Here is a 21075-nt window from a genome sequence, read left to right on the forward strand (position 1 = left end):
AGCCACTTATGGTGCTGTTTGTACAGGACAGCTTAAGACACATGTATTGTGTTCTCACATTGCTATAAGGAAATACCCAAGACTGGGTAATTTATAAAGGAAAGGGGCTTAATTGACTCACAGTTCAACATGGCTGGGGAGGCCTCAGGAAACTTAGAACCATGGTGGAAGGTGCAGGGGAAGCAATGCACCTTCTTCACAAGGTGTCAGGAAGGAGAAGTGCCGAGCAAAGAGGGAAGAGCCCCTTATAAAACTATCAGATCTCAGGACAACTCACTCACCATCAAGAGAACAGCATGGGGGAACCCGCCCCTGTGATTCAGTTACCTCCACTTGGTCTCTCCCTTGATTTGTGAGGATTATGGGGATTATAGGAATTACAATTCAACATGAGATTTGGGTGGGAACACAAAGCCTAACCGTATCAACACACAATAAACCCCAGCAGTTTATGATCTATTTTGTCCATCATTTTTTAAAATGGACATTTTGTTTCCCCTCTAAGATTTTAAATTTTACAACCCAGCTAGATGTCTTGAGGAATGTGCCTGGAGGAGAGTGTGTGGATGCTTTCTAGGCGGGGCCTAGGGGTAGCCCACATTCTTCCTACTCACACTGTTGCCTAAAACCCAGCCACATGGCAATGCCTAACTGCAATGAGAACTGGGAGACTTTCTCTAGCTTTGTGCCCCAGAAGAAAGGGAGAATGGGCTCAGTGTACTGGCAGCTTATGCTCGTGTCACTCGCAAGAGGACAGTGGTTTGGGAGAAGTGGGCAAGGCTTAGGGATCCGTGCTCCCTGTGAGAAAGCAGGTTTGGGGAAAGCAAGAGAGTAGGCAAAGACAGGCAGAGAGATTGCACTTAGGCCTTGCAGAAGCTGGGAGGCTGTCAGGGTGTGAATATGAGGCTCCGTGAAATGGTGTGGCTGTGGGCAGTACCAGGCTGCTGTGAAATCCGGGAGAAGGACCAGGTTAGGCAAGGCCACCACTGTGGAGCTGAATTCCCACAGGGAGAAGAACGATGAGGCCTGAAGTATTTGGATGCGTGGAAATGGGGTCAGGCATGGGAGAAGACTAGTGAATTCTGGGCTGGGGTGAGCAGTCTTTGCCTGGGGAAGTAGATGTGGAGAAGAAGCAATGCATCAGCAGGATTGGAGGTAGGAGCATGAGGAGGGAGACAGGTGAGAGGCTGGGAAGCAAGATGGGCCAACTGAAATGAAAAGAATCAATATTCAATCCAGCTCACATAAACTATAGATTCCTTAAAGAACATCTCCTTGTGGTCAGACTAAATGAAAGAAATAATATTGGCCTGTTGTAGACACTTCATAAATATTTGTTCAATGAATTAAATACGTCCATTGGAAGCTGGTAGAGGGATTTCTCCATCCCCCAGGCAGGAAGTATACGTGGCAGTGTGTTGCTGACACACAACACACATTTTGGTTGTCATCAGCTACCTTCTCACATCCCTGAGGGTTCTGCCAAGTTGGAGCTGCAGGCATGGTTGGTTAGGGGGCCAGGCTGTGCTGTATCCCAGCCAGAAAGGTCAGCCTCAGCAAGAAGCCAGCTCCCCACCTGTGTCCACTTCTCCCCTGGGTTCTCTGCCTGTTTCCCAGTTTGTTTCTTCCCTCTTCATCCCAGGGATTGGGTATGCTGGCCTCCTTTCTTGCTTGGCCCTTTTGTTCAAGGACCTACAGTTCCTCAACTCTTCTACTCTGTTTCAGAAGCAAACAAGAATTTGTCTTTTCCCCCAAAACAATCACCCTCGCCTTTTTAGAGTTTTAGCCTTCAGCAATAGTAGGTAGGATGGCACTCAAATAATGTAATGTCTGGTCTGACATAGAGGAACCTGAATGCACTCACTGTGATGCTGGACAGCCAAGCACCCATTGAGCACTAGCCTTGACTGCAGGGTAAGAGATCTTGATTAGCAAAAAATATATAGGGGAGCTGGGCATGGTGGCCACGCCTGTAATCCCAGCACTTTGGGAGGCTGAAGCGGGTGGATCACTTGAACTCAGGAGTTTGAGACCAGCCTGGCCAACATGGCGAAACCCCATCTCTACTAAAAATACAAAAATTAGCCAGGCATAGCGGTGGGTGCCTGTAGTCCCAGCTATTCGGGAGGCTGAGGCATGAGAATCACTTGAACCTAGGAGGCGGAAGTTGCGGTGAGCAGAGATCAGGCCACTGTGCTCCAGCCTAGGCGACAGAGCGAGATTCCATCTGAAAAACAAACAAACAAAAAATAAAATATATATGGAGTCAGATGTTACATATTACAATAAGTAGCAGACCTCATCTTATCCTCCATGTAACAGTGATGATGGGGTGAGTGAGCATGATGGCCTACAATAAGTTGCAAACACCAGTGTTCTAACAAACTAAAAACAATCTAAGTTTAAAACACCTCTCTTTTCTCTTTTATATTATTACCACTTAGTAACTAAAAGCAGCAAAAGCCAGGTGTGGTGGCTCACGCCTATAATTCCAGCACCTCGGGAGGCTGAGGCGAGAGGATTGCTTGAGCCCAGGAGTTGTAAACTAGCCTGGGCAACATAGTGAGACCTGGTCTCTACAAAAAAAGTAAAAAATCAGTGGAGTATGGTGGCACCTGCCTGTAGTCCCAGCTACTTGGGAGTCTGAGGTGGGGAGGCAGCTTGAGCCTGGGAAGTTGCAGCTGCAGTGAGTGGCGATCACGTCACTGCACTCCAGCCTGGGTGAAAGAGCTAGACCCAGTCTCTCAAAAAAAAAGCTGCAAAGGACACTTCAAGTTTCTGTTTCCATTCTGCTGCTTTTCCCCTTTGGAGAGTTTGATAAGGGCATTTCTGGAGACCAGGGATCAATGCTTTGTTTGTGTATGGGAACCTCTTCCAGCATAGAGCATAGGGAGCATCTGCAAGCAGTTGTGTTGTGGCCCGTTAGAAGCCCATCCTTCTTGCTTGGGCTCCTTTTGTTCAAGAAACAAAAGGTTTCCATTTTTCCCTGTTGAAATGAAGTCCCCCCTCCTCTTCTATAGGTTGAGGCGCTTCTGTACCTGTTTCTCTGCAAGAGGATATTTATCCCTCATGTTTGGTAGGTAACAGATCTCTGTATTTGGGGCAGCAAAGAAATGCTCCCTTCAGAAGGATGGAATCTGTGGGCCCAAAGTTAGTTTCCTGCTGCAGAACTTGGCAGTGGCCTTGGCTAAAATGGGAGGCACACACATGCTGCAAAGAGCACTGGATTTGGGCTCAAGAAGCCTGGGCCAGATGAACTTCAACTTCTTGGGTGAACTTAGGCTTGTGGACCTCTGATTTCCCACCTGTGGAAGCCAGGGGATGGCACCAGGTGATGCAGTCAAGGGCCCTTCCCCTTGGAACTTGCTATGTCTGACACCTGGCAGAAGGTCTTGAGTGTCAGGTTTCTGGGATCTGAAGCTGTTACACCATCAGACATTGGGATGTCATTCATGTCAGGAGGACTTTCTTTTTTTTTTTTTTTTTCAGGTTTCATGTTAGATTCAGAGGATACATGTACAGGTTTGTTATATGGGCATACTGTACTCAAGTAGTGAGCATAGTACCCAATAGGTAACTTTTCAACCCATAAACCCTCCTGACCCTGTAGTTCACAGTATCTGTTGTTCACATGTTTATGTCTGTGGGTGCTCAATGTTTAGGTCCCACTAATAAGTGAAAACGTGGTATTTGGTTTTCTGTGCCTGCATTAATTTGCTTAAGAAGGAGAATTTTCTTAAACATGAGTCTGCCTTTTCTCTAAGTCTTTATGATTTGAGGCATCTGTATTCATTGAATTTGGAGCTTAGAAATATAGATATTGAAGGGCTGGGTGTGGTGGCTCACACCTGTAATCCCAGCACTTTGGGAGGCTGAGGCCGGTGGATCATGAGGTCAGGAGATTGAGACCATCCTGGCTAACACGGTGAGACCCCGTCTCTACCAAAAATACAAAAAATTGGCCAGGCATGGTAGTGGGTGCCTGTAGTCCCAGCTACTCGGGAGGCTGAGGCAGGAGAATGGCATGAACCCGGGAGGTGGAGCTTGCGGTGAGCTGAGATGGTGTCACTGCACTCTAGCCTAGACGACAGAGCAAGAGTCCATCTCAAAAAAAAAAAAAAGAAAGAAAGAAATATAGGTCTTGAGACATTTTCTTTCTTTCTTTCCTTCTCTTTTTCTTTCTTCTTTCTTTCTCTCTTTCTTTCTTTTTTCTCTCTCTCTCACTTTTGTTTTTGTTTTTTTTTTACCTTAAACTACTAAAGGTTAAGAGACGTTTTCCTGATTTATAATGTTTGTATACCTGGAAGGTCATAGCCATTACTAGATATGCCCCTGGTCTCTGTCATTTTGGTTTTCTCTCTTTAAATATGCATCTACCCTTGTTCAAAATTAAAATATCTAGGCCAGGTGTTGTGGCTCATGCCTGTAATCCCAGCATTTTGGGCGGCCACGGCCATCATCTGAGGTTAGGAGTTCGAGACCAGCCTGGTCAACATGGCAAAACGCCATCTCTACTAAAAATACAAAAATTAGCCAGGCATAGTAGCACACGCTTGTAATCCCAGCTACTCAGGAGGCTAAGGCAGCAGGATCACTTGAACCAGGAGGCGGAGGTTGCAGTGAGCTGAGATTGCACCACTGGACTCCAGCCTGGGTGACAGAGTGAGACTCTGTCTCAAAAATAAAAATAAAAACAAAAATACTTAGAAAGGAGCACACGGAATAGAGGAGAAGCTCTTGGCTTGTGGCCTGACTCCCTCTGCTGAGGTCTGCAGCACTCTCAGTTCCTTTTCTTGGGCAATAAGAACCTATAGCTACAAATCAGTTATGCTTACTCATTCCTTATCGGGTCAAAAATAAATCAATCAAAAGAAATTAGTCACAGCAATTTTTTGGACTCTGTGCCAAAAGAGATCTTCACCTCTTAGGGGGAATTTCCGTGTTAAGGCAGCTGTCTTACCCTCAAAAGCTTCTTCGGACCTGTCGTGCCCCGTGGTGCCTCAGCTAGTGGCTCTGAGTCCCTAAAGCTCTGGGACAATAATGACAGGACTCGATATATAGGTAAAGATGTCTCAAAGTTATTGAGCATGTCAATAAAACCACATGGCCTGACCCAGGTAGCAAGAAAGCGAACTTTGACACTGATAATAGAGATGCATGGCACTGAGAAGAAATCTAACTTTGGTCCACATGGCATATGGGGTATCCTTTGCTGTCTATAAAGCTGGAGTTACTGAGAATAGGACTCCCTTTGTACCATCACGTTGCTGACTCGGTCTGCACTTCCGAAGTCAGTGCAACCCTGCAAGTTGCAGCTTTAATGTGATTAATAGTGGTTTCCACACTGGCAACCAGGTGACAGTGCAGGAGCCCATGATTCTTGTTGTTAATGCAGCTAACTTCAGGGAAGCCTCGTATGCACTGGAGCTGAGATTTATCACAACCTTAGCTGAAGAATGTTTTTAAGGAGAAACATGGGAAAGCCGCTGCCAATGAAGGGCATGAAGAGGGCTTTGCTCCTAACATCCTGGAGAATAAAGAAGCCCCAGAGCTGCTACAGTGTGCACTTGGGAAAGCCAACGACACAACTAGGGTTATAATCGGCACTTATCTGGCTGCCTCACAGTTCTTCAGGCCTGGGAAATATGATTTGGACTTTAAGTCTCCTGATGGTCCCAGCAGATACATTTGGCCCTGTACAAGTCCTTGATCAATGATGGGTAGTGTCCATCAAAAATCCCTTTGAGCAGGATGTTGGGAAGCTCAGATGAAGTTCACTGCCAGTGCATGTATCCCAGCAGTGGGGGGATCATCTTATTGACCAACCTAAAGGAATTGTGCACCTGCCTCCTGCTTAGGTGAAGCAGGTTGGCTCTGTGTCCTGGTCTATTCCAGAGTGTAAGCTGGTCCAGACCCATAGGAAGTGTGTCAGGGGTTCCCATTACTCTGAGGAGACTGACCATGCTTCCATTGCCACCCTGGTGGTGGGGCTGTGCACTGGACTGATCAAAACAGGTGCACCTTGACAAACAGAACTGGGCCAAGTATAGTCAGGTCCTCAGAAGCAGAGGGGCTGGATAGCAAGGCTCAGTTCGCCAGTGAGAAATTCAGAGATTCTCTAGCAGAGTAAGCACTGGGCAGGCAAGTCGCTGAGCTCTTCAAGCTCTGGAAAGCTAATTAGACATCTACTTCAGACAGCTCAAGACAGCAGAACCAAACTGGCAGGGCCCTCAGGTTGTTACCCCTCCTTTTCCCAAACCCTGTGTTTTTCTTCTCACTGCTTCACTAGAACTGCTATATGAGAGTCAAGCTTGACCACCTGGAACCCCATTTAGAAAGCTCTGCTTTTAAATCTAAGGCCAGAGGCCGGGCGCGGTGGCTCACACCTATAATCCCAGCACTTTGGGAGGCCGAGGCGGGCAGATCACAAGGTCAGGAGATCGAGGCCATCCTGGCCAACATGGTAAAACCCTGTCTCTACTAAAAATACAAAAATTAGCTGGGCATGGTGGCGCGTGGCTGTAATCCCAGCTACTTAGGAGGCTGAGGCAGAAGAATCGCTTGAACCAGGGAGTCGGAGGTTGCAGTGAGCTGACATTGTACCACTGCACTTCAGTCTGGTGACAGAGCAAGACACTGTCTCAAAAAAAAAAAAAAAATGTAAGGCCAGAATAATATATGTGTGTGTGTGTGTGTGTGTGTGTATAATGTGTGTGTGTGTGTGTATATATATGTGTGTGTATGTGTGTGTGTGTGTGTGTGTGTATATATATATTTATTTATTTTAACAAAGTCTCACTGTCGCTCAGGCTGGAGTGCAGTGGCAAGGATCGTAGCCCACTGCAGCCTGGAGCTCCTGGGCTCAAGCAATCCTCCCGCCTCAGCCTCTTGAAATGCTGGCATGAGCCACCATGTCTGGCCAGAAAACTCATTTTTCTAACCTTGTTTCACAACAAATGTTTATGGAGCCACTTACACCTTTGGTGTAGTCCTGGAGGTTGTTGACAGGCAAGATCCTTGGGGATTTAGTGCACAAATAAAAAAATCATTATTTTAAAAAAGAAAAACCCAGAAAACAAACAAACATACCATAGGCTTAGGACAATACCTCTGGCTTTACTTATTTAAAAGCACTGCAGTATCTTCTTGACTTCTTGTTCTTTTTTGTGTTTGCTTTTTGTTTTTCTGAGACAGGCTCTTGCTCTGTTGCCCAGGCTGGAGTGCAGTGGCACAATCGCAGTTCACTGCAGCGTTGAACTCCCGGCCCAAATGATCCTCCTGCCTTAGTCTGTCAAAGTGCTGGGATTACAGGTGTGAGCCACCACACCAGGCTGACTTCTTAATCTTGAATTTTACAAGGATTCTAAAGGGCATTGGATAGTTCTAGGATATCTAAGACCTTGAGGGAGGGTGCATTCCTCTGATTTTTGTGCCTCTGCCAGCAGTCTGGCTTCTAACAAAGTGGTCAAGGGATGCTGACTCACGTGAGGCTTCTGGCAAAGTGTTCCAGAGGGAAGAGGAAGAGACCAATGTCCTAACTCCTCCAGAAAGACTCATAGGACAGCACTGGCCTCCAGCCTGCCAGAGCGGGAGGCGGGCGGGGGAGGATCTTGTTTTTTACATTCACCAGTGAAAAGGTGCTCAGAGAGAAGCCTGGGCTTGCTTTGCCATTAAAAACCCCTTTGCTGGAAATGACCAGGGAAGGTTCATGTTTTATAACAAAGTATATTGTTTCATTTAAAAATTAATACCTTAACCTCCTGCTGTCCCAAATGAGGTTGAGTTGTTCTGACGTCCAGCTTTCTCCCAAACCCAAAGAAAGACTTTTCCTATCAATGTGTTATTATCAAACAACAAAGATAAAAACAAAAATGTTTTCGTCACTTTATTATAGCACCTCATTTAAAATTTTTCTTTTAAATCCTAATAAATACAATTCTATATTCTGGGATTTTTTTTCTTCCTTAGTGTAAAGATTTTAAATTTCTTCTTAATTCCCATAATTATTTGTAATGACTGTCATCTATTGAAGTGATATGCTATGTTATTATTATGGTTTAAGGATTTAGGTTTGCAAGTTTTAAAGATTATATTACAAATAATACTGCCATATACATCACAAAGAGTTTCTCCTTTCTCTTTAGATGATTTTCTTGTGATAAGTTTCTTGGAGCAGAGCACTGGGTCAGTGGATATGACCTGCACTGCCACGTTGTTCTCCTGAATGATTATTCAGCATCCAATGCCAGTGAAAGATGATAAGTGAACAGCTTAAAGGTTAACTCTTGAATGCCCAAGGGAAGACTTCTCAGCCACTTATATGTCATCTTATTTATTTAACTATATATTATTTCATCTACTTATTTATTTATTTTTAGAGTTGAGGTCCCATGTTGTCCAGGCTGGTCTCAAACTCTTGATCTCAAGCGATCCTCCCACCTCAGCCTCCCAAATAGCTGGGATTACAGGCATGAGCCACCACGCCCAGCAATATATAACAACTTTTAAAAAATTTTAGCTATACAACTTTTGATCATTTCTGTTTCTTTCTCTTGCTTATCATGTAGGCAGTTAGGAACATTTTAACCATCAAAATAACAATTAAACCGAACATTTTTATTATGTGTTTACAGTTTACAAAATACTTTAATATCCAGCAGCTCAGTTAATCCTTACAATACTTGGTGAAGCACCTGGAATAGGGATTACCATTTCCTCCACTTTGAGACAATGAAAATGGAAAGTAGAGAATTTAAGGTCAACCGGATGGAGACGCAGCCACAGCATGCCATGTTTTCGGGAGACATCCTGACCACCTCCTACTCTCTTCCTCTTTTTCCCTGCCTAGGACTTCGGAAGCCCACGGTCCATCACCTCTCGGTGTGACTTGAGGGCCAACCTTGTCAGAAATGGCTGTGGAGGTGAGATAGAGAGCCCAGCCAGCAGCTTCCATATCCTGAGGAGCCTGCCCCTCAGCAGCAAGGGTTCGGGCTCTGCGGGCTGGGACGTCATTCAGATGACACCACAGGAGATTGCTGTGAACCTCCGGCCCGGTGAGTTGCCCACAGAAAGGGCTAGATGCTCTGGGATCAGGAAGGCCCATGGAGGAGGTGGGACTTGTTAGTAATGGGACAGAACAGAACAGAGTCACGAGATGGTGATGGGGAGGTGAGGCTCAGACCTCAGGAAGCAGAGTATGTTCTTATTGATGTGTCTGTGGATAGGCTCTGTGGACAGAGGAAGATCTTTGCTATTTTTAAACAATTGGGGTGAAATATACATAACATTTACCATTTTAAGCATTTTCAAGTGTACAGTTCAGCAGCATTAAGTAAATTTACAATATTGTATAAACATCAGCAGTATCTATTTCCAGAACATTTTCATTGTCCTAAACAGAAAATCTATACCCATTAAACATTAATTCCTCATCCTCTCTTTCCCTTGGTTCCTGGTAATCGGCATTCTACTTTATTTTTTATTTTTCATTTATTTTTATTTTTAAATTTTGTTTAAATCAGGGAGCAACTGATGGCAGAAATTACAGTCATTCAGGGTGTAGTGGCTGCCCACTCTGCTTTCCGACTCTGAATTTCACTAGTCCAGGTACCTACCATAAGTGGAATCATCCAGTATTTGTCCTTTGAAGTTTGACTTATTTCACTAAGTATAATGTTTTCAAGTTTCACACATGTTTTGGCATATGTCAGAACTTCATTCCTTTTTTGGCTGAGTAATATTTCATTGTATGGGTGTATCACATTTTGTTTATTCATTTGTCTGTCAATGGACATTTAGGTTGTCTTCAGCTTTTGGCTATTGTGAATAATGCTGTGGTTTATTCTAGGAGGATGCTGGTAGATTTACTCCTTAGTGAATGCAAGTTGCTCAGGAAACACGCCACTTTTAGGAAAAAGTGTTTTTCCCCATCAGCAAATTCCATTTGAGTCTGTAGCATTCTGGAAGGACAAACTTTTAGAGTGGATATTTTTTTTTTTTTGTGACCCTCGGAACCTGCAAACCTTAGAGTTGCTTAATATAAGGAAATGGTAATATAATTACTTATAATGTAATACAAATAAACAGTTTTGCATACCTACTATGTGCTAACCACTTGACCTAACTTTAAGGTAGCTATCTTTTTTTTTGAGATGGAATATCGCTCTGTCACCCAGGCTGGAGTGCAATGGCACAATCTTGGCTCATTGCAACCTCCACCTCCCCGGTTCAAGAGATTCTTCTGCCTCAGCCTCCCTAGTAGCTGGGCGTGCACCACCATGCCCAGCTAATTTTTTTTTTTTTTTTTGTAGAGACAAGGTTTCACCATGTTGGCCAGGCTGGCCTTGAACTCCTGACCTCAGGTGATCTACCCTCCTCGGCCTCCCAAAGTGCTGGGGTTACAGGCATGAACCACCATGCCCTGCCAGGTAGCTCTCATTTTACACACAAGGAAACAACCTGCTCAAGGTCTCTCAGTTAGTAAGTGGTGAATCGATTCAGCCCCAGGTCTTGGTAACCACAAACCCGTGGTTGTTTCTAGTTCACCACTTTTGTCATCGAATATTCTGCATATTAGAAGCCTTACAATGTCAAAGGGTTGGATGTGCACGTGGCTAAATTGGAAAGTATTATGCTATTGGGAAGGGGCAGATTTTTTCACATTTCACTGATTTTTTGCCATTTTCTTCTATCCCATGGTCTAGGAAACCATTGGCAGTAACTGTTTGTAGATGGTTTATGTAGACTCCAGGGAAGCTTATAGCAGTGGAAAGATCATGGATCTGGCTGGCTCTCTTGGGTTCTAGCTCTGCCTCTGTCCCTAGCTCGGAGGCCCTAGGCAAGTTACTCCATCTCTCAGCATCTTAGGGTCTTTGTCACCTTTGTTCCTCACGGGCGTGTTCAGAGGCTTAAATGGGACTTTTTGTATCAGTGAACTTTTCAAAGTTAAAATTTTTATTATTTTCAAAGAGCAGTGGCCAAGGGTGCCAGATGGAGGTTTGACCAGGGATGCTCAGTGCCTCAGAAATGGATTTAGCACAATGCTGCATGTGGCAAGCACTCAGTAAAGCTTGTTGTTGTTGTGGTTGTCATTGTATGGTCTGCACCATGAGTTTTTCAAGAAAGAGCTGCAAGTCATCATAAGTTGAGAAATGTTTTATTTTGTCTATTTTAATTGTCTTGAAAATAAGAAACAAAAGAAGAGCGTAAGATGGCCCTGCTGGATAGAGAAGCCTAAACTATTGGGTTGCCTGTTCAGGAATCAGTGTTGAGATTAATTGAAGTTAGGATTTTTGCAAACCTTCTCACTGTCAGCGACACTCAGCCTTTTTAGTGAGATACTGAGTTGAGAGAGAAAAGGAAGGGAACTCTTACAGAGCTGGTGAGTGGGTAGAAAAAAGTCAGCTGAACCTTTATGTGGGCAGATGGTTGGTGATGTCCTCTGGGGAAAGAGAAATCTCTTATATGAAGACAGGCTCAGGGTCAAGGGTTTGGACCTAAAGGGGATATAGGAGTTGTTGTAGACTATTAATATATTGGAACATTGTGTTGTATAAGAATAGTGTATTGACTAATATGAATGCCATATCTTCTTTTTTATCATAGTAACAGTATAGCAATAGCACATGAAATTCTAGAAAAATAATCCACTTTAACATAATATTATTTTTCATTTTTATTATGTCCTCTGTCTTTATTCACCTCTTTGTATTTTTCATATACTTATTATCATAAGGTATGTATAATTGTGCTATTTTCATTCAATAATCTTGGAAAATGAGGACAAAAATTCATACCTCCGAAAGAGTTTGTAGTTTCAGAGCCATTGTGGAGGAAGGTTTTAATTTACATTTTTGGAACTCCTTACCTAGAATAGCTCTCAAAGCCTGTGGTGTTCTCTCCAAAAAGTATCCTTTATGGTGGCAAATCTCTCTTCTTTAGGGTAGACTTAACTTAGGAAAGAGTTGCATCACACAAATCCAAAGATGTCCACACTTTAATAATTCCAGTTTTTAAAATCAGAATTAAGGTGTGAGTGTGAGCAGAGATGGTTGTCTGGTTTGACTACCAACTGGCCTTTACGGCAGTCCCTGTAGAAGAGTTAGAGAAGGTCAGGTAAGGTGGCTTATGCCTGTAATCTCAGTGGTTTGGGAGGCTAAGGAGAGAGGATCCATTGAGGTCAGAAATCTGAGACCAGCCTGGGCAACATAGTGAGACCCCGTTGCTATGGGGGAGACTGAGGTGGGAGGATCCCTTGAACCCAGGAGTTTGAGGCTCCAGCCTGGATGAAAGTGAGACTCTAAACAACAACAACAACAACAACAACAACAAGAACCCAAAATAAAAAGCAAGTGATTTGAGTAACGGCCGGTTTGTATGCAATCCCATATTTATGCATAAAACTCAATATATGCTCAATTAAATAAAAAAATCATTCTTATTTGGCATAGTTACATCTCCTGCTAAGCATTATTATGATATGGTTTCTGGTATTAGAAATAAAATGGAAACCATGACCCTATGTTTATACAAAAATACGGTGTGGGTGCTGTGTACAGCTCTGTCTTGTGGAAGGTATCATGGTGGAGAGCCCAGTGCTGGGGGTGTCAAGTGGATGGAGGAGCTGACTGCCTTCTGGAAACACACCCAGACTATGAAGAGGGTTCAGTCTGAAGAGATGAAGACTAGGAAGAGATCTGATGAAAATACGAGTTCCTAAGACCTACAAGCATTGTGAATATGTTTCCCAAATGTAGAAACACTTGAAACCAATGATGCCTGTTAAAATTTTGAAAATATAATTTTAACATTTACAAAGAGAAGTGCAGGCAAACCCCAAGAATTTATTTGGGGGGAGAGAAAAATGGTATGTCACAGTTAGCAAAATTTTCAGTTATGCAAAACGCATATTTGCCTCAGGGTATTTCCCCCCTGACTCTGGAGAGGGCTTTCAGTTATATAGGTGTTGGTTTTTCATATATCTATCTATATATATATAGAGAGAGAGAGAGAGAGAGAGACAGAGTCTCGCTCTGTTGCCCAGGCTGGAGTGCAGTGACATAATTTCAGCTCACTGCAGCCTCCCAGGTTCAAGCGATTCTTATGCCTCAGCCTCCTGAGTAGCTAGGACTAGAGGCACACACCACCACACCTGGCTAATTTTTGTATTTTTAGTAGAGACGGGGTTTCACGATGTTGGCCAGGCTGGTCTCGAACTCCTGGGCTCAAGTCATCAGCCCACCTCGGCCTCCCAAAGTACTGGGATTACAGGCATGAGCCACCGCGCTGGGCCTCCATTGTATATTTTTAGAAATGCTTTTGTGTCTCCTCCCTTGCCCTACCCCCCATGCCTCGTAATAGTTATTTGTTGAGTGAAATATAAGACTTTGCCAGACTTATTGCAGACTAATCAAGGACAAGCCTCAGCATAATATGAAAGACACTTCATGAAGGCAAAGTAATTGTTCCAAGGTAAGTCTCAGGAAGGAAATAAAAATAATTTCTATCTACTTTAAGCAGGACTTTTTAATTTTTTTAAATTGAGATATAATTCACAGACCATAAGATTCACCATTTTAAGGTATACTTAGCATATTTGCAAGATTGTACAGTCAACACCACTGTCTAATTCCAGAACATTTTCCCAAAAAGAAGTCCCACACCCATGAACAGTGACTGCCTACCCTACTGTCTCCCACCCTCCCCTTTCAGCCCCTGCTATACACCCGTCTACTTTCTCTCTATATAGTTTTGCATATTCTGGGCATTTCCTATACATCGTATAATGTGTGGCTCTTTTAGCTGATTTCTTTCACTTAGCAACATGTTTCAAGGTTCATCCATGTTGTAGCATGTACTTCATTCCTTTTTATGGCCAAATAATATTCCATTGTATATGTATATTTTAGTTGATGGACATTTGGGCTCTTTCTACTTTGGGCAATTCTTTTTTCTTTTGTTTTAATAACCCCACAGTTAACATCCTATACTTTGGGGCAATTATGACTAATGCTGCTATGAACATTCATGTACACACTATTATGGGGACATATGTTTTCAATAATATTGGGTCTATAGCTAGGAGTGGAATTGCTGGGTCATATGGTAATTCTATGTTTAACTTTTGAAGGACTGCCAAGCTTTAGGCAAGATTTTGTGTAAATATAGGATCATGTTTTCCATTTTATTTCCATACTGGAAACTACATGTCAGGATAAGAACCTTAGAAAAAATCATTAACAAAGAGCATAAAATCCTTAAGAAAGTACATAAACTTGAAAGTAAAGCTTATTGAGAATGGTCAAAAGCTAAAGGTGGTTTTGAAACACTGAGCAATTAAGAAGGGTTTATAAGTCATTATTGGCCTCAGTCCTTTAACTTCTTAAAAAATGACCCTTGATTGGTAGCTTTCTTACATTTTGAAACAATTTTAGACTTACAAGAAGTTGCAAAAATAACACAGAGATCTTCTGTGTACCTTCCTCTGCTGCCCTCAATGATAACATCTTAATATAACAAGAGTACTTTATTAAAACCAGGAAACCAACACGGTTACAATACTATTAACTAAACCACAGGTGATTGGTTGCTTCTGGGTTTCCTGCCAGCCCCTGTTTTTTTCCTCCCTTCTTCTTCCAGGTTCTACTTGGAAGTGCCAGTTTTTAGGTATTGCTTTTGCAATAAAGTTGCCACCCTGGGTGACAGTGTAGATAGCTTAAATAGATGAAGAAAGTATTTTGATGATGGCTGGATAAGGGGTTATTTTAAAGGAAATTAGAGGTATAGAGCCTTGGGCTTGGAGGCAGACACTGTGGAAGACAACCATGCCTTCAGGTGACTTGTTCCTTTATTCCATCCGTCAACAGTCACAATTCTGAGGTGGGGAGGGGGTGCGGTCAGCCTGGCATCCTTGTTCTAGACCAGTGAGGCAATACTTTGGTTCTAGATCTGGATTTAATCCTGGGACACTAAGTGCCTTCTGCTGTAGTGACTGGAAGAGCTGTCTGCTCATTTATAATGTGTGCACCAGGGCCCTAATTTTCTGTTCAGTTGTAGTCCTGTTATAATAGAGTTGATTTTTATGTTTCCCTTCTTTCTTTCAGTTTCCAGCACAGAATAGTACTTCTAGGGAATCAAAAACCACTTGCATTTATTTTGGGATGGCAAGGATCTTTATTTGCTGAGGTACTACTTTGTCTTAACACTTTGAACAAAATCAGTCTTAAGAGTTTTTGGCTCAAAGACAGGAAACCTGAGGGAAAATAAGAAAGCAGAAAAAATAAAAATTAAAAAAAAGTTTTTGAGGCTGGGCATGTGGCTTTAATCCCAGCACTTTGGGAGGCTGAGGGGGAGGATCACGTGAGCTTAGGAGTTTGAGGCCAGCCTGGGCAACATGGCAGGACTTTGTCTCTACTAATAATTTTTAAATTAGCCAGGCATGATGGCACGTGCTTATAGTCCCAGCTACTTGGGAGGCTGAGGCGGGAGGATTGCTTGAGCCCGGGAGGTTGAGACTACAGTGAGCTGTGGTTGTGCCACTGTACTCTAGCCTGGGTGACAGAACAAGACCCTGTCTCAAAAAAAAAAAAGTTTTTGCTGAAATTCTCAACTCACTCTCTAGAAATGTTTGTTATTTGATATATATCCCTAAGGAAAATGCCAACTTTTCACTTTTTATTAAAGGCAAGGCAGAGAGAAGAAAGCTTTAAAAATACATTTCAGATGGAATGCTAGTTGATACCTGATTATAGTGGAAGAACCTGCACTTACAAACTGAGCAGCACAGAAATTCTGTACAAAATGCAGTTGGAGCTGGGTACTCTGGAACCAGGAACAAGCAGAAGGACATGAGAGGGGCTGCCTGGGGTGGCACGTCACAGGTGCCAGGTGATCAACTTCTCTTTTGAGTTTGCCATTTCTCTGGTCCTGCTCCTGGTCCCGAGGCTGGCAGGAATTACATGGAACAGCCCCAGAGAGAGGGGATATAGCCACAGGGATACTTGAGCCTGTAGAGACCCTAAGTGGAGAGGGAAGGAACAGAGAAGGATGAATCCTGACACATGGGCCGGAATGGTGTCACCAGAGACAGGCACAGACCAAGACAGGCAGATTAAAGACGAGAAGCGCTTCCCACACTGCTAGGCAGCAGGAGGTGGTGACTGGCTTAAAGTCTCAGGTATTTTTAAAGGAAAGCAGCATGGCCGGGAAAGAGTTGGAAGGGAGGAGAGTGCTTAAGCGTGCACGGTTCCGGAAGTGTACCCAAAAGTGGAACACATACCCAAGACCTTCTCTCAGCAGAAAGTGCACTTCACATGCAGTAATGGCTTCACCTTCAAGCTGCTAACGTTAGAGGCCTCCCTTTTTGGGGAGTTGTTGGTACACTGGAAGCTTAACTCCCACAGCACGGATCTGACCAGGAATGTCAGTCCCTCCAGGATCTGCTGACAGAACATTCTGTCATTGCCACCGCCTATTCAGGAGTCTGTGGCATTTAAAATCAAGCATATTAGAGGCAGCAATAAATCCTCATTCTGAACATCAGTGGTGTTACCGTCTTTCTTACATCCCTCTCTTTCTGGAAAAATGGGACAGTATTTCTTTTTAACAACTTCAGCCTTCCTTTGGGAAGGGGTGTGTGTGTGTGTGTGTGTGTGTGTGTGTGTGTGTGTTTTCTTACTGATGAATTTCTCTTAGAATGTAATGCCAAGAAGTTTCTTGCTTCAGAATAGATAGCCTCTTAAAATACAAAGGGACCTATATATCATGCCTTGTTTCCCTCAGCCTTCATGTCTGGAAAATTTAGGGTTAAATTTGTATGCCCAAGGCTGTAGCTGTTGAAATTCAAGTTGCTGGCAGGATTTGCTGTCTCTCTTTTTATCCTCACAGGAAATTGCTTCAGTAATTGACTTTTGGGAAAACCGAGGCCAAAGTTTTCTTTGTATAGGAACATTTGCGCGGTGTTTATCTCTTTTAATCCCTACAGTAGTTAATATCCTCCCTACTTGACTGATATAGAAACTGAGCAGTGAGTTGAAAGGAGCCTGAGTTCTCCCTAGTCCTTGGTGACCGGGTCTGGATGCAAACCCAACTCTCCTGCTTCCAAGCCTCTATCCCATAGATGCCTCTCCGCCTCCCAGAATCCAAGGCAATTATTTGTTTCCTGGTTTTAAAGTGCCCATCTGTTAATTTCTTATAATTCATAAAAAAGTAGAAGTAGATTTTGGATAAAGTAAGTTGGAGGTGGGAACTTGTGGGGACAGGTGGCAGAAAATGCAGAAGACCTACGAAAAGGTCATGGCATCAGGCAAAGGAAATAGGATTGCAGGCTCTGGCCGTTTGGGGTCTGTTGCCTGCCCATGCAAGGGCCAAGGAGGGAGCTCCCTTCCCCCCAACTCCCCCCCCCCGCCCCTCCCTCACTATGATGTGGCACCCAAGGAGCCCTCTGGCGGGACCGGCTGTGTCCGTCTGACCAAAGGCAGACACTGCAGCAGCCTGGAATTCATTCTGGAAGAAAAACTTGAACATTCCTCTGTTTGAGTCAGACTCATGGTTTAAAAAAATAGGCTTATACCAATAGGCAACTCAAACTCCATCAGTCCTGAGGCACCTAGAACAGTACACGCAAAGACAAGTCAGGAGAAGCAGGTTCAGAGCTGCCACTCTGACTACAGGCAGTAATGATCATAATCATACTTCATCTGTGCAAGCCTGTACTACTCATAAAACACTGCTCTCCCTCATGAGCGCATAATAAATAGGCTTAATTGATGCTGTGAGCGTTGTTCTTATTTCCATTTTATATTTCAAGAAACTTGAAATATATTCCATTTTATATTTCAGGCCCAGGTTGCACTCCTGCTCAAGGGACAGGGCTGGAACTTGAACTAAAATCTTTTGATTATTTGATTCTTTATGGTCTAGTTAGTGAAATATGCCTTGTTGTCGTGGTGGGAGGAGGAGAGGGAGCATAGAGGATTGAGTTCCCTACAAGTTAAAGAAGGCTTCAGTTTGCTGGTTGTCAGCTTGAGATGAAAGACTGGTTGCTCTGAGATGTGGCTGCCGGCAAGTCAGGTGTAGACTCGCTGGGCAGGAGTGAGGCCATCTTTGCTCTAGTGCCTCTAAACACACAAAGAATCTATCCAAATTTCAAGTATGTATAGACGGTTCTACTGCAGGATAAATAGGACATCTCTTGGCACTCCTGAAAGGTTAATGAGCCCAAGGCAGATATGAGTTGAACTGAGCCTTAAAGTTCGTTCTAAGTGATTTGTTTTTAGAAATTATGAAATGATTTCAAGATCATTATCCTGGCCTGGGTCTTCCAGTTATTGCCCTGACTTGAGCCTCTCTTTGAACTCTATAGGGTGAGACAGCAAAGACCACACCTGCCAGACACTGGCTTTTTTCTTTGTTCTTTTCTTCTGAATTAATTCCGCTTTTCTCTGCCTGTCGGCTACCTTATTGTAGCTGGTAGACAAATCTAGTGCTATCTTTTCTCTTCTCGTTTTCTTTTTTCGATAGAGCTAAAATTTGGAATCTGTCTTCCTGTATTTATATCTGTAGTTTCTGATGATAATGAGTTGTACCTGTGATGTCCCGAAACATCAAATATGCCCCCCAAAGTAAATACTAGTCTGGTAAATGGTGAGGGAAATAGAAACAAAAACAGGTGACGTGGCATAGGCATGCATATTTTTGCCCATCGGGGTATTTTATTTATTTATTTATTTATTTGAGACGGAGTCTCGCTCTGCCGCCCAGGCTGGAGTGCAGTGGCTGGATCTCAGCTTACTGCAAGCTCCGCCTCCCAGGTTTACGCCATTCTCCTGCCTCAGCCTCCCGAGTAGCTGGGACTACAGGCGCCCGCCACCTCGCCCGGCTAGTTTTTTGTATTTTTTTAGTAGAGATGGGGTTTCACCGTGTTAGCCAGGATGGTCTCGATCTCCTGACCTCGTGATCCACCCGTCTCGGCCTCCCAAAGTGCTGGGACTACAGGCTTGAGCCACTGCGCCCGGCCCATTGGGGTATTTTAAACAACCATCTTTGTTTCTCTGTCCTCCCTTGCCTTGCACATCTCTCTCCCCAGCTTGGTTCTTCCCCACTCAGGCTCTTTTGTTCATTTCTTCCCTGCTTTTTGTTTCAAACACACATTCCCATCGTGGCTGGGTCTTTCTCTGGAGTTGGTGTGTGGTTGGTGGGCTATTCTCCACCTAGTTTGTGTTCATGAAATTGTCTGGTTCACGGTCCACTGATTACCCAAGGGTCCTTGTTGCTGAGTAGACAGAACACCACCAAGGAGCCTGGCTGTTAGGGAGTTTCCTTAGAAATGCTAAGCCCAGGCCAAGTGTGGTGGCTGACACCTGTAATCCCAGCATTTTGGGAGGCTGAGGTAGGTGGATCACTTGAGGCTAGGAGTTTGATACCAGCCTGGTCAACATGGTGAAACCCCCTCTTTACTAAAAATGCAAAAATTAGCCAGGCATGGTGGTGGGTACCTGTAATCCCAGCTACTCAGGAGGTTGAGGCATGAGAATCACTCGAACCTGGGAGGCGGAGGTTGCATGAGCCAAGATTGCCCCACAGCACTCCAGCCTGGGTGACAGAGCAACACTCTGTCTTAAAATAAAATAAAATAAAATAAAAAAATAAATGCTAAGCCGAGTGTTTGGGAAGGAGAAACCAGGCCTCCATTCTCAGCACCGTATTCCCTTCAGGCACTTTACTTCCAAGAAAAATCTTCTGGGAGGCACACAATCACTAAAGAAAAGTAAGAGGTGAACTAGCTTTGAAAGCAAATCCCATCCCTCAGCCCTTAGCAGGTTGCATGACCTCTAACACGGGTGGCCTCTCTGTTGGTGCAGGTGACAAGACCACCTTCCAGCTACAGGTTCGCCAGGTAGAGGACTATCCTGTGGACCTGTACTACCTGATGGACCTCTCCCTGTCCATGAAGGATGACTTGGACACTATCCGGAACCTGGGCACCAAACTCGCGGAGGAGATGAGGAAGCTCACCAGCAACTTCCGGTTGGGATTTGGGTCTTTTGTCGATAAGGACATCTCTCCTTTCTCCTACACGGCACCGAGGTACCAGACCAATCCATGCATTGGGTAAGCGACCATTTGCCCTTCTGTTGGGTACTTAAGGGTGGGAGAATGGAGTAGCAGGAAAATTTAGCTCAAAGAAAGAATTAAGGAAGGCATGGTTAGGAGGGGTGGCCAGGCTTAGGTGTTTAATTTGATTAACGATAGGCATACATTCTCTCCTTTCCTGACCTGTCAAGAAGTGAGTGAACTGTCACAAGGTTGTAAAGATAAAATGATCACAACCCCTTGATTATCCTGCCTGCCATGCACAGCACCACTTGCTCACATTAATAGAATTCAGAAAATGTCCTCAGGGAGTGATGAATCCAGATTATCAGGGAGGCAGCAGGCAGGGCATCTTAAACTTTCCCCTTGCTTGTAGTAACTGAGGTGCCTGGGGAGAAATGAATTCAAAATTTGTCCCTGTTGTTTTTCTATAAATAAGTATAACTTTTTTTCACATAATTAGACTAAAATCCTATTTTAAAGGTAAGCATTTTTTTTTCAACATAAACACCTGAACTAGAAAAGATTTGACATATTATTAGAAAACAGGTGTCTCTAACTGCTGCAACAGAGTCTATAATAACAAGGTGTATAATTTGATGGAAGTTTATTTCCTGCTCCTCAAGTCCAACTGGGTCTCTTCATTTGTAGAACTTCTCCTGCAAGCAGTGACTCAGGGACCTAGGTGCCTTCCATCTTCCAGGCTTTCCATCTTCCACACATGGCTCCTAAGGTCATGCTGCCTAGAGGGTCATGCATAGGAGGATAGGCCTTTGCCATGCCTGCTCCCACATGTGATTAGACGGAACAGAACTGAGCCAGGAGGCTGAGAACTAGTATAGCTCTATGCCCAGGAATCAGAAGAAATAGGATTATTGAGCAGGTCTCTGCCATGGGGTGTTTGTGTGCATGTTGGGGGTGGTGGTTTTATGAGGGGATTGCATTCTTCAGCCCATGAAACACAACCTCTACTAGATTGGTTTC

General features: G+C 43.9%; 1 protein-coding gene across 1 annotated transcript in view; it reads left to right on the forward strand.

Moving 5' to 3' along the window:
• The window catches only part of LOC105470255 (integrin subunit beta 5), a 122894-nt gene that overhangs the window by 19026 nt on the left and 82793 nt on the right, over window positions 1-21075 (forward strand). The window contains exons 3-4 of the mRNA XM_011722054.2: window positions 8849-9053; window positions 19860-20109. Of these exons, the coding sequence (XP_011720356.1) occupies window positions 8849-9053; window positions 19860-20109 (455 nt within the window). The remainder of the gene's footprint in view (window positions 1-8848; window positions 9054-19859; window positions 20110-21075) is intronic.

This window comes from Macaca nemestrina, chromosome 2 (assembly GCF_043159975.1).
Source record: "Macaca nemestrina isolate mMacNem1 chromosome 2, mMacNem.hap1, whole genome shotgun sequence".
Lineage (NCBI taxonomy): Eukaryota > Metazoa > Chordata > Mammalia > Primates > Cercopithecidae > Macaca > Macaca nemestrina.